The sequence below is a fragment of the Penaeus monodon genome, chromosome 3 (assembly GCF_015228065.2).
Source record: "Penaeus monodon isolate SGIC_2016 chromosome 3, NSTDA_Pmon_1, whole genome shotgun sequence".
Classification (NCBI taxonomy): Eukaryota; Metazoa; Arthropoda; class Malacostraca; order Decapoda; family Penaeidae; genus Penaeus; species Penaeus monodon.
Genome location: NC_051388.1, coordinates 58,649,027 through 58,664,026, shown reverse-complemented (window position 1 = coordinate 58,664,026; position 15,000 = coordinate 58,649,027). Strand labels below are relative to the sequence as shown.

Genomic DNA, 15,000 nt, shown 5'->3' with positions numbered 1-15,000 from the left:
AAAACAAAACGAGGCTGAATCGGTGGTTCCCAAACTTCTCCAGGCTGGCGCCCCCTTGGCTTCCAGATGGATTCCTAGCCCTAACTTGTGTTCTGGTATGCTCTACTATAACAAGATTAAACACAGAGTCATATTTAACGAAGATAATCAAATATAGTAAATCTAAAAAAGAAAAGAAAGAAAGAAAGAAAAACAGCTTTAGGAAAAAAAATTGTTAACTGCTCCTAATGTCATCCTGTTGCCCCCTCTACCGACAGGATGGCATTAGGAGCAGTTGATAAGTAACTTTTTTTCCTCCCAAAACTGGTACATAAATAGGTTTACTAAATAAGATTATATTTGTGAAATTACAACTTAACTTTAAGTTTAATTTTATTGTTTCCAAAGTAAACCATCCCGATGAGAGAAAGGTATGTGTCCGCACGTTTGTTTGAGGGGCTGGGAGGGGGGGGGGGCTAGAAATCCACCTGAAAGCCACCAGTCTAAATTATCATTATCTTTATTGTAAAAAAAATATGTATGGCATTTTCTGACATTTCCTTCGAGTCTGGAGACGAAAAAAAATACAAACGGAAAGAAGTTATTCTTACTCTGCTTATTCAGTCTACATATTTTTTAAACTGTCTATTGTCTTGGATAGGTTAGACCAAATATGAAGTATTTGCAGAAAGAAGATTCGTTAAGTTGCCACAACAGATAAACCAGGATCGCTCTGTCTGGCGATGAAGCGCAGAGTATCATGATACTGTATACGTACACGTGTTTGTATGTCTCTGTCATTGCATCTATTTGTGTCTGTAATGTGCGTGTGTGTGCCGGTCACTCTAGCCATTTTTCGTCGTAGGCAAGATCAAGTTTTGTTGCCTCTCCGTCTCAAACAACACTGCCAATGTATACCACATAATGTATATAAAATATTAACTCAATAGTTGCAGACTGATGTCATATCATTGCAGAATGTAATGTGAAAGGGCACACATTATACATATTTGTATATCTATTAATCTTTTACTGTCATTCTATTTGCATACATGCACATATGTGTGTGTGTGTTGTGTTATATATATATATATATATATATATATATATATATATATTATACTATATAATATATATATATATATATATATATATATATATATATATATATATATATATATATATTATACACACACACACACACACACACACACACATATATATATATATATATATATATATATATATATATATATATATATATATAATATATATAGTATATATATATATATATATATATATATATATATATATATATATATGTGTGTGTGTGTGTGTGTGTGTGTGTGTGTGTGTGTGTGTGTGTGTGTGTGTGTGTCTATCTATATATTATATATATTCATAAGTGTGTGTAAATACATATGTGTGTTTGTGCGTGTGTAAACACACACACACACACACACACACACACACACACACACACACACACACACACGTGTATATATGCATATGTGTGTATGTAGACACACACACATATAGTGTATGTATGTATGAATATGCAGATATATGTATACATATACTCTAACCAGACATACACACACAAATATATACCCATATATAAATATCATTACGTAACTGATGTTCCTTAACAATGACACCGGTTGTTTTAGAACAGGGTACATGACGGAACCCAATCTAAGTTAATGTAATCTTATGTCAAGTGTAATAGAATTCATAAATATCCCTTTGTTCCTTTTAATCTTATGCCTACAGTCCAATCAGAAGTGCGTAGCGTTTTTATGTGTTATTACCACTTCTTATTTATTGTTTCTTATGTTTACTTATGCTTATGTTTTAACTCTGTTACAACCATCGATATTAACAATTATTATCAATAGATATTTTATAATCACCTCTATTATACATTTGTTTATATTCTTTTAGTTTTTTTTCATTAATAGTATCGTATATTTAGAGTAATACTAAGTAAGTAAGGTAGGGAGTACAACGTTACTTTATTAACAACTTCACCGGTTAATAATAATATTAAAAAAAAAGGCACGGAGATCACCTGATCCGTAAACATACATTAACACAACACACCGGAAATACAGGGAAACACAAGGTTATCGTCCCTTCCTTCCACAAGCCCGTCCGAGGCTCTTTCTCATTCTCCCTCTAACCCCGCTACAACCCCATTCGGAGCCGAGCACCCAAACCCGAACCCGAACAAACCCCCATGTCTCGTCCACGCATACAGGCTCCGTCAGTCCGTCGTACTCGGGTGTGAGGTCATGCAGAGGTCATGCAATGGGTTGACGCTCATGCGCAGCTCGATGGTCACTCATACACACATATATGTGTGTGTGTGTGTAATGTATGTATATGTGTATATGTACACACACATATATTTGTATATATGTGTATGCATATATGTATTTATATATATATATATATATATATATATATATATATATATATTATATATATATAGATATATATATATATATATATATATATATATATATATTTATATATATTATATATATATATATATATATATATATATATATATATATATATATATAAACACATATATACACACGAATGAATACACACATATATGCACATATATTTATGTATCCAAACACAGGGAAATAAAATCAAACCCAAAAATGACATTCTCTCTTTTACTTCATCAGATACAAATCTCTCCTTACTCGCCAACCCACGAGTCGAAACTCCGGCTCCTATGCTTCGGGTTCGTAGCAACTGGAAGTGAACCCGCCCTGACCCTCACAACACAGGTGGCCTCTCCGGCAGTCGTAGTCAGTGGCGCATTCGCAGCGGGCACTTGACGGAGGGGTATCGGCAGGGTAATTTTGTAAGCTGGTAGAATTAAAGAAAAATATGGAGTCAGATCGGTCTATATTGGTAGCGTAGGTGTAGGATTTTGTAGAAAGAGGTGTCGTGTTTTTTATGTGTGGCTACTGTCATTTAGGAGAAGTAATATCATATTTCCAAATATTATAAACTGCACAAAAATTAATATACACGTAAGCTAAGATCATCCTATTTACTTAATGAGTTGCGACCAACCTAATCAGCCACTGTTATCTAAAACTTAAAAAAAATTGTTTACCTTAGATAGGCGGGACATTTCCCTGCCTTCGGGTAGTTGACCCTACATATAATGGGTTCTGACTTCACTTCAAGTGCTGCCTGAGAAAAAAATGCATTATATATCTGAACTTTACGAATTTCACGTTAGGAAGGAAACTGGCAATTTTTATAATTTATAACGTAAATCATCTAAGGAACGAAAAATATAAATCATATAAGTTTGTCAGTTAATAACCTTGTATGTTTTTTATTATTATTTGTTTATTTTTTATTTATTTATTTATTAAAAATGTAAAAAAGTGAAAACCATGTATTTTCACAGCTACACAAATTACAATCAAACATTTCAATCCATGACTTTGCCTCTCGCTACTGCCTATACGTACCATTAAAACCACAACAAAAACAGCACACAGTGTAAGCCTTAGTGATGCCATGGTTTCCCTTCGCTCACCGCAAGTTTTCTACTGGCATGAACAAGCGTTGTGAACACAATATATAGTGAGTGGAGAAAATCTGGTTTTTCATCCTCTATCACGTGACCCTGACTGTGTTTGTGTTTGGAGCGGGGTTGGGGAAAGTAGGAAAACTTATCTTCACGTTGTTGGCAAGTTGGCAAGTGTTTGAGCCTTAAAAGTATGATTATTGGTTCACATTTTTTTTTGTGGACTGCTTATTCTCGGAACTGTGACGTAAGCGGGTAAGTGTTATCGAGGTTGTTCATATTATTTCAAACAACTTAGATTTTATATATATCTGGGGGTTACCTATCAAGTGAATTCAGTGATAGTATAGACGAAAGAGAGAGAGAGATACTCAGAGTTTGTGTAGCCATGAATGCGAAAACAAACACACATGGTCGTTCATATAAAAGGCAGACGTGTACGCTCTAATATCACACTCTATAACAAAAAAACGGACTTAAATATAGTTTTAAAGTGATATATAAACATATAAGTCAGTCAATCCGGAGAAAGTGGACAACAGTCCTCTCCAGGTGAACGCTTTCAGGTTGCAACTTCGTGGAAACAGGTTTACGTCACGAATATGTACAATCTTTGCTCCGGTACCCAAGTGCGGTCCATGCTAGTTATGTTGGTTTCTTACTCGTCTTTGTCCAGTGACTTTCTTTCACAAAGTACATGATGTAGTTTAGGTCTGTAAATGCTAATCACTTTCATTTTTCTTGTTTTGAAGAAGAAAAAAAAATCCATGAATTAAACAAGCAATGGAGATCTTTTCCGATTACAACGCGTATTCAAGCGAATATATGATTGTATATAAAAACTTATTAGGAAATCTAAGAAAAAAAAAACATATTTGTATTCTTAAATACACGGAAGTCTGCCTGTAATTAATTCTCCCTATAATCAACTTTTGACTAAAAAAAAAAAAAAAAAAGCAAACCTAATTAAACTCCTCAAAAACAATATACCTAGATATTGTTAAAAATACAAGGATAAGATAATTAGTACACACAAATATTTTCCTATGAATTACTTGCAAATCTTATTTACCACATTCTGCTAACACACTGGAGTCATATGCTTTGTAAATATTGAAAAAGTAAAACAGCATGTGTTTTGAAGTCACATTTCCTTCCCGACACTAAGGCCCATAGTTGTTTTTACAAATAGAAACGACACGTAAATGACATACTGGTTTAGGAAGTACATTAACTACAGGATTAAGATAAAATTCATCATTAAGAACAAAACAGAAAGGCGGTAACGTGAAAAAGATAGATGAAACACAGCCATTGTGAAAAAAGAAAAATCAAATCCGAGACTGTGTCGATATGTTTCCCAATGATTTGCACATCATAATGAAATACATAACACACACACCACACACACACACACACACACACACACACACACACACACACACACACACACAAATATATATATATATATATATATATATATATATATATATATATATATATATATATATATATACGTACAAAATACACATACATACTTTGACAAAACACTGCCAAAATACGTGATTTCTTTCAAAACACAGCAACCATTCCAGGTATTAGTTCGCCTTAACGTTCATCGACAGCTGACATAATATCTATCCTTTTAAATAACTATGAATTATTTGTTAAATTCTATGTATGCTCATGAATGATGAAATATGAAAAAATACAACATATACTACAACAACGCTTCAATTTCAATGCAAATAATGATCCTAACGGGAATACTAACCATGATATTAGCCATAGTAAAGTTAATAACTAAAATATAAAGAAAAGGAAGAGGAAGAAGAAAGAGTGAACCAAAAAAACAAAGAACAACTATAATATCGGCGAAAAAGACATCCAACATCAATATCAGCACACCGTTGTATAACGTAACCTGAAGAAAAAAAAAAAAAAAAAAAAAAAAACACAGGGAAAAGTTTGTAGTTTCCATTTGGGAAATCCCCAGCACGTGAAAGCCTCCTGGCACAATATGTTAATGATAATACTTGAGTTGCTTCCTAATAACCGTCGACACTCATTATTCAAGTCCAGCTCACTGTTACTGCTGACACAGATAATCAAGTCTGCGGTGGAAAAGGGAACGCTACTTCTCGTCTGTGAAATGGCCTCGTTCGCAATGCGCTTGTGTTTTGTTCTGGCTACTTCGATGATGGTGAGATATGCTATTGGTATGCTATATATACATATACACATACATGTATGTATACATGTATATATACATATTTATACATACACATATTTGTATGTGAATGATAAAACACTCTTCCGTGTTAATACTATGGTAGAAAAACCCATAACACAAAAACTAGATTTATTAAAAATGAGACTACAATTTCGATTCAATCTTCGGACCTGAAGATGGAATCGAGGTGGATCTCGAAACTGTAGTCTACCACACACACACACACACACACACACACACACACACACACACACACACACACACACACACACATATATATATATATATATATATATATATATATATATATATATATAATACATACACACACACAAACAATCATATATATACATAGGTGTATGTATATATACACACACATGGACACACACACTATTATGTGTAAGCGTATGCGCGCCTGTACATATGTGTAATACACTCCATGTACAAATATGAATGTGTACCCCCTAAACACACATGTATGTGTATATACTGTATAGAAATAAACATGAATATGCATACATATGTACATAATAATGTATTATATTTTTCTCTTAGACAAGCTTTGTTTGTGGAACACCCTTCATTAAAGAAAAGCCTGACCTATGTCCTGGGCTCAAAATCCCGAAAATACCTGGTCATGAGTAAGCAACAACTTATTTCACTTTTATAACACAAAATGTTAACAATGAAAACAAATGTGACATTCAGTGTTTTGAAATGCAAATTAAAGTTATTCTCACGTCTGCACATCATAGCAATGGTTCGTGTACCTATATATTAGATTAGTTTATGGTAGAAACCTGTTCTTAGTCCCATTTTACTCCCATACAGGAACCCTTGTCGCAATGACTTCGACTGTCCATTGGACCAAAAGTGCTGTTCTGTTGGAGCACCTGAAGCCAACGTTAGAATATGTGCAGACCCCTATTTTGGTTCCCACCAATGAATGGCAACTGCCTTTGAATTTATAACAGAAAGCACGTCATTAGTTCGGCCGATGAATTGATTAGGCTAAATATATAGATACACCTATAATCAAGCATATTACCTACTTTTCTTCAAACTAATGGAACATGTGAGGTTAGATATGCGCTCCTAGTATTTGTTTATGTTGTTAATGTTGATGGCTACAAATGTATTAACTGAATAATAAAGTGCTATGATTGTTGCCTCCATGTTTACTCCAAAACTGTTATTTTTTTCAGAGCGCTGAAGAAAATAATAGAAAAACAAAAAGTTATCAAGATAAATTCCAGAAAATATAAGCAAATAAACTTAAAAGTTTAATATTTGCTAATTATGTCCGTTCGGCGTTACTATAGCAACAGAAATGCATTTTTAATGGAATAAGGCGTCATATATTTATTATCTTATATTGACGGGAGAAACGACAACAAATTTGACTGAAGAAACGGTGTCGTATTTGCTTAGTGACTTTCCGAGAATATAGATATTTTAATTTTTCCTCGCGTGCTTATCCATGGCCCACTCTTTTCCCGAGGCGAAATTACTCTTTAACAGGTTAGTAACAACTCTTGACATGTATATAGGAAGGCGATGATAACTGACAAATGAGAGGTTGGTGAGGATAATTATTTAAAATTCAATTTTATTCACAGACGTTGCATTTTGTCAATGATCACTAGCTTCCCAGGTACATCTTCGCCTCGTCAGAAAAAAAAGAAAGTTTCTGCTTTATCTGTACCAGTTGGACTTTCTACATAACCATTTTTACTTCCCTATAACGTTTCGTACGTATGAATACTCATTTACCTCACATACTGAAATCAAATAATCTGTACAGTAATTATTAACCAATCAACATTTCAGTTTAACCTCCACCTATCTTACCTCTCATTCATTCAGTGTATTCATCTGTCTTGGTCCATCCACATACAAACCAACTCCACTTCGTTTCCTAAAATACGCTTCCACAACAACGACCATTGCGTCATACTGCCGGATCCTCTGTGGATAAAAGGGCAGCACGTGGCCCCGTAAAGCTTCAGTTCAGAGCCGCTTCTCGTCGAATCCTCATCCGGTTCAGCTGATTGGGATTTTCATGATGACTTTTCGAGGAATGAGTGTCTGCGTGGTGTGCGTCGCCGTGATGCTTACGCTGGTTGGTGTTTTAGATTTTTCGTGTTTTATCGTTAGTTTTTCATTCGTGTTTGATATATTTGTGTATATTCATGTTTTGGTGATGTATATGTGTACATTAATGTTGTGGTGATATATGTATGTATATTTATGTTGTGGTGATATATATGTGTATATATCCATGCTGTGGTAATATATGTGTATATTTATGTTGTTGTGCTATATGTGTGTATATTTATGTTGTGGTGCTATATGTGTGTATATTTATATGGTGATATACATATATGCATATATTACATGTGCGTGTGTGTGCTTCTTAATCAATCAAGAATACCATAAATCTGACAACCATGGAGACAGAACATAGTACATATATTCTTTTCTGTTAACCTTCCCTATATATACTCTTTGTTTCGTGTTGTCCCCAGACGAGCACCGTGCAGGCAGGTCTTAAATACAAAGAGAAGCCCGGATCGTGCCCCCTCTTCCCTGTTGCTCCGCCTCACCTGGACGGGTTAGCTGATTGTTTTTACCTTTGTTTTATCCCATTTCTTAATCTTATTCAAGTATTCTTATTCTCACTTATTCTTTTTTGTACTTGTTTTATTCAAATTCTTAATCTTATTCAGGTATTTTTATTCTTACTTATTCTCATGGCTGTCCATGTTAGTTGCTGCCAATGGTAAGCGTATCGAGCCCATGATGCTATGGTGGTGATAACGACGGTAATTGCAGCGCTTGTGATAATGATTATGATATTAGTGATGAAAAAGATGGTGATGGTGATAACGATTATGATGCTGGTGATGAAAATGATGGTGATGGTGATAATGATAATGGTCATTATGATAACCATAATGGCATTAATACTGTCATTATTACTAGTACTATTATTGTTACTATTACTACTAGAATTTTATTATCTTTATTATCATTATCACTATCTTTTTTTAGGGGGAGGGTCACGTGTTCAGACCCCTCAGACTCCTAAATCCACCAGTGTCATCATTGATAATATTATCAATATAAATACCAACATTATTAACATTCTAAGATTATATAACAAACCCCAACACTAACATTCTAACATTGATATCATAAACCCCAATATCACTAACATTCTAACATTGTTATCATAGACACCAACATTATTAACACTTTAACTTTATTATCATAAATATCAACATCATTAACATTCTAACTATAACGTAATAAATATGATTAAAATGATTCTAGCATTAATATGAATATTTTTAACATTAAGAATATTCTGTTATTATCATAAACACCAACATTATTAACAGTCTAACATTATAATTATAAACAACATTATTTACACTAACATAATTATCATTAACACCAACATTATTGATAATCTAACATTGTAATCATAAACATTATTAAATTCTAACTTTATTACCATAAATATCATTAACATGCTAACATAATTATCATAAACACCACCGTTATTGGCATTCTAACATCATCATAAAACTATCATTATAAACATTTTAACATTATTGTCATAAAACCATCGTTATGAACATTCTAACATTATAATGAAACCACCATTATTAACATTATCATAAAGCGTTGTTATTAACATTCTAACATTAATATCATAAATCCCAATATCATTAACATTCTAAAATGATCATAAACACCAACATTATTAACATTTCAACTTTATTATCATAAACATCAACATTATTAATATTCTAACGTTATCACCATCAACAGTATCATCATTGATATTATTAACATTCTAGCATTATCTTAAACACCAGCGTTATTAACCTTCCAACATGATAATCATAAACTTCAGTGTCATTAACATTATGATCATCCCGCCAACAGCCCGCTTTCCCTTGGCGGCCGTGCTGACTTCACACCTGATCATAATCACTGTGACTTGCCGCTCTGATTTCGACTGTGTTGGCCGTAAGAAGTGTTGCACGACTGGCGTTTGCTGTAGTACTGTTTGTGTTGAGCCGTGGGATTGATCTTATTACTGATAAAGTCATGGTAGGTTTATATATGTTTTTTCTTTTTTTTCTCTTTTGTTAAGGAGGAAAGATAAGAAGTAGAAAAGTATCAATATGTGTCGGATCTGGCTTTGCAATATTCTGCTATCCAAGTTTATAAGCTTTCAGTTTTGATAGTAAATAAATACTCTCTGGTGAACAAGTATGGGTTTATTATTTGTGGATAACGATGGACTTATGGCATTTTTTTTTTTTCTAATTGTAGGTTATTATGAATCGACTGCCTTGAAGATAACAATGGTTTAGTGTGAGCGGTCGTCAGATCTCTGTAATAGTACAGATTGTTGATCCTTCAGAATAAAATTTGAATAAATAATCTTGTTTGATTCGTGATAGGTTACCTATTGTGCCCTATCTGATATGAGTGATCTAAACGCGCATATATATATATATATATATATATATATATATATATATATATATATATATATATATATATATATATATGACTACCGCGACAGTCCAGTAGTTAGAGCACTGGACTCCGACCCTCGTGGTCACGAGTTCAGTTCCCCGTCGCGGCAGTCGTAAAAAAGAATGTGCCCCGACTGCTGGCTTGAGCCCGATCTCACTGCAAGAATACGACATATCGCAGGTGTCGTAGGGGAAGTCGCCGTGGCACAAGTGTTAGTGCGCCGAACCGCGGTTTATTAGGAAAGGCAGGCTATATATATATATATATATATATATATATATATATATATATATATATATATATATATATATATATATATATATACACATATATGTACACATTATATACATATTTATATGTATTGTGTGTATATAGATATATACATACATTACGCACACATACATATATATGTATATATACTTTTTTTTTCTTCACATACCTGACCATCGAGCTGCGCATGTGCGTCAACCCATTGCATGACCTCTGCATGACCTCACACCGCTTTACTCCCGAGTACGACGGACTGACGGAGCCTGTATGCGTGGACGAGACATGGGGGTTTGTTCGGGTTCGGGTTTGGGTGCTCGGCTCCGAATGGGGTTGTAGCGGGGTAAGACGGAGGACGAGAAAGAGACTCGGACGGGCTTGTGGAAGGGAGGGACGATAACCTTGTTTGTCACCTTGTATTTCCGGTGCGTTGTGTTAAATGTATGTTTACAGATCAGGTGATCTCTGTGCATTTTTAAAAAATGAATATAAGTTATTTATGAAGTGGCTTGGTACTCTCTACCTTACTTACTTTGTATATCTCTAAATCTATAATACTAATAAAAAGGGAAAGCTGAAATAATAACAATAATAATAAAATAAGATAAATAAATAAATAAGAAATGGTGATAACAACGCAACTAACACATAACAACGTTACACACTTCTGATCGGACTGTGGGCATAAGATTAAAAGAAACAAATGGATATTTAAAAATTTTAATTACACTTGATATGAAATGAACACCCGGTTTTATTGTTAAGGAAATACAGCTACGTAACAACATATGCATATATATATATATATATATATATATATATATATATATATATATATATATATATATACATACACACACAGTATATATGACAATAATGATTATGATGATATTAATAACAATGATATATGATAATAATTGTAATTGTAATGATAATAATAATGATAATAATGATAACAGTCATAATAACAACAACAATAGCAGTGACAACAATGATAATAAAAATAACGATAATAATGATGATAATGATAATGATAATAGTAGTAATGATTACAGATAATAGTGATAACAAGAACAGTGATGGTGATATAAAATAGAAAATAAAATCTTAATCATAATAGTTATGATATTAATGGTAATGATAATGATTATGGTAATAGTAATGATAATAATAATAAAATAATAATAATAATAATAATGTTAATAATAATTATAATGATAATAGTTTCATAATAGAGATGATAATGATAACTAACAGTAATAATAATAATAATCATATACTAATGGTAATAAAAAGATAATAATGGCAATATCAGTGATAACAATCATAACATCAATGATGATAAGAACAATGATGATAATGATAACTTTCATAATCATCATAATCATTACTTTTACTGTTGTTCTTATGATCAGTTGGACTATTATTTTGTTTTTCCTTTTTTTTTAATTACTATCTTGAGACCTGAAATTTGTAAGAGAACCAGCTTGTTGTGAAAATTCTTCGCCTTTTTAAACTTTTAATTGGCTTACTGTGCAGTTTAAAAGGGCTTCTCTTTTATGAAGAAAAACTGACATCACGTAATTAAAACCGGCATTAAAAGTCTGACTGACTTTCAGTGATCTTGTCTGCCAGTACTTATATCTCAAGGTTTTCTAATTTCTTGGTTGGGAACGAAAACTTGTCTGGAACGTTGGTTAATTTGTAATTTTTTTTTCACATGTCTTGTGCTCATGCAGCGTTTTAATGCAATTTTGTTGTTTTCTTAAATATATATGTATATATACATACATTATCAAGCCTTATTTCCGCCGTCAAAAAGTGCAGTGCTACACTTTCCCCTATTTATGGGGGCGGAGTCATATACCTGCATCTCGCTGATGAGCGTGCGGAGCGCCTCTGGCTGGTTTGAAATTGGAAGAAAATGGGAACTTCATGTTTGATGCTGCAGTCTATGATTTATTATTCAGCAACGATGAGGACCTTATTGAGGATATTATTGCACCTACTGCTAGACTAAATGTATTTGCGTCTGTGTGTGCATTTATATATGTATATATATATATATATATATATATATATATATATATATATATATATATATATGTGTGTGTGTGTGTGTGTGTGTGTGTGTGTGTGTGTGTGTGTGTGTGTATGTGTGTGTGTGTGTGTGTGTGTGTGTGTGTGTGTGTGTGTGTGTGTGTTGGGGTGTGTTTGTGTATGTGTATGTTGTGTGTGTGTGTGTGTGTGTGTGTGTGTGTGTGTGTGTGTGTGTGTGTGTGTGTGTGTGTGTGTGTGTGCGTGCGTGTGTCTGTGTGTATATTAATACACACACAACACCACAACACACACACACACACACACACACACACACATATATATATATATATAAATATATATATATATATATATATATATATATATATATATGCATATATATACACATATGCACACATATATGCATATATACACATAAATATGAATTTGTATATATATATATATATATATATATATATATATATATATATATATATATAATGTACATATGCATGTTTTATTTTCAATTTCCATTTATTATGGGGATATGAGATATTCTACATCTATGACCTTAATGTGATCCTAAGAAACATCTCTCAATACTTAGGCACTATGGGAAAACATGTGAACATTTCACTAGATCGTCATGCTCTAGCAACAAAATATTTATCTTGAAAATCTACACTACTATCGTAGTGAAAATGCTTTCATATTAATAAGGCCATGGCTAAGAAGAGCGAAACTCAGGTTTATCTTTCGCATGCCTACGCTTTTAATTAACACATTTTATTGTCATGAATAGGTAACAATATATTGTTTTTATTATATCATTTATACGTTAGTCTTGGGCATATTCAGGCTTCCAAGAGTGTTCAATGACGAATGAGATACGGGAAGTATCTCAGACAGATTCATGTTATGTTCACGGAATGTTTTTGAATGGTCAAAAGAATATTACGGAAATTTATAGTATGTTCTACATAATCAGTTTTACTTCTTGTTTACGTATACTTGAACATGAAGGTGTGACACATGTATCCTTTTAAATCTAATTAATATCAATTAATAAGAAGTAACATATTTAAAATATTTAAAGGAGTATGACGTCCTAAACCGATGTCGATAGACGAAGGAAAAAGTATGATGGGAGGCGCTTAGGGCCCGCACATTTTTAACTGATTTCGGTAACTCTAAATCGTTTTATTTGTAATTTTGATAACGAAGAACTTGTATATACTCTTATTTCCTAATGTAACATCAGTAAAAAAGTGGTTGATAATTTAATATGATTCAAAAATAAAATCAGATTCGTCAACTGAATCACGATTCTTAGGAATTGGGGTGGAGTCGAGCCTTTGGCAACAGAGTAGGAACATTAGCGGCGTTGCTGTCGCGACCGGCCCGGGGAAGTGTCGCGTAAGACACTTAGTCAGCGACAAGGTTTGTTAGTATAGTAAAATTATTTTATAGGAAAATAACTCTATATATATATATATATATATATATATATATATATATATATATATATATATATATATATATATATATATTGAAACTGACATACTTCTCATTATTTATAAGTAAACATGGAGACTTCCCAGGTCTAGCTTTGAGTGTTACCTTGTTCTAACATACTGCAGACATGCACTCTAAATACTGAAAAAGTAAAACATCACATTTCTCTCCCGACACTTTAGGAACTGAAGTTGTTTTTACGAAAAGAAAAGGTCTTTTGACACGTAAATGACATACTGGTTTAGGAACTACATTATGAACCTACAGGATTAAGTTAAAATACAAAGGCGATATGAAACTACTATCAATCTCAGAACGCCGCTGTATGACGTATATATGTGTCGGATCTGGTTTTGGAATATTCTGCTATTAAGCTTATAAGCTTTCAGTTTTGATAGTAAAAATACTCTCAAGTGAACATGTATCGGTTTATTATTTATTGTGGATAACGATGGACTTATGACATTTGGTCTTTTCTATTTTCAGGTTATTAAGAGTCGACTGCCTTGAAGATAACCATGATTCAGCGTGAGTGATCGGTAGATGTTTTTATTCCGGCGCACGTGTGTGTGTGTGTGTGTGTGTGTGTGTGTGTGTGTGTGTGTGTTGTGTGTGTGTGTGTGTGTGGCAGCCTTGTTTCCAGAAGACTGTGTCGAAGATTTTGTTAATTGATTTGTCGTCTGTAATAATAAAGATTTTTGATCCTTCAGAATAGACAGAACACACACACACACACACACACACACACACACACACACACACACACACACACACAAACACACACACATCATAACAATAATATACTATAAAACACTATAATCAGACAACACACAACGTATCA

The 15,000-nt window shown here is 33.0% G+C and overlaps 3 protein-coding genes across 3 annotated transcripts in view; 2 read left to right on the top strand and 1 right to left on the bottom strand.

Annotated features, from left to right (window-relative positions):
- Positions 1 to 2,655: 2,655 nt before the first annotated feature.
- On the bottom strand, positions 2,656 to 3,638 carry LOC119589865. The gene is made up of 3 exons (XM_037938479.1): positions 3,489 to 3,638; positions 3,122 to 3,201; positions 2,656 to 2,868 (listed from the first exon to the last, which is right to left on the bottom strand). The coding sequence occupies exons 1-3, from the start codon at positions 3,537 to 3,539 to the stop codon at positions 2,730 to 2,732; spliced, it is 270 nt and encodes an 89-aa protein (XP_037794407.1). The 5' UTR covers positions 3,540 to 3,638; the 3' UTR covers positions 2,656 to 2,729.
- Positions 3,639 to 5,177: 1,539 nt separating this feature from the next.
- Positions 5,178 to 7,362, top strand: LOC119597549. The gene is made up of 3 exons (XM_037947129.1): positions 5,178 to 5,750; positions 6,336 to 6,421; positions 6,612 to 7,362. The coding sequence occupies exons 1-3, from the start codon at positions 5,568 to 5,570 to the stop codon at positions 6,724 to 6,726; spliced, it is 384 nt and encodes a 127-aa protein (XP_037803057.1). The 5' UTR covers positions 5,178 to 5,567; the 3' UTR covers positions 6,727 to 7,362.
- A 397-nt stretch (positions 7,363 to 7,759) lies between these two features.
- The window catches only part of LOC119597538, an 8,719-nt gene continuing 1,478 nt past the window's right edge, over positions 7,760 to 15,000 (top strand). The window contains exons 1-3 of the mRNA XM_037947119.1: positions 7,760 to 7,902; positions 8,309 to 8,394; positions 14,646 to 14,687. Coding sequence (XP_037803047.1) covers positions 7,843 to 7,902; positions 8,309 to 8,394; positions 14,646 to 14,687 — 188 coding nt within the window. The 5' untranslated portion in view covers positions 7,760 to 7,842. The remainder of the gene's footprint in view (positions 7,903 to 8,308; positions 8,395 to 14,645; positions 14,688 to 15,000) is intronic.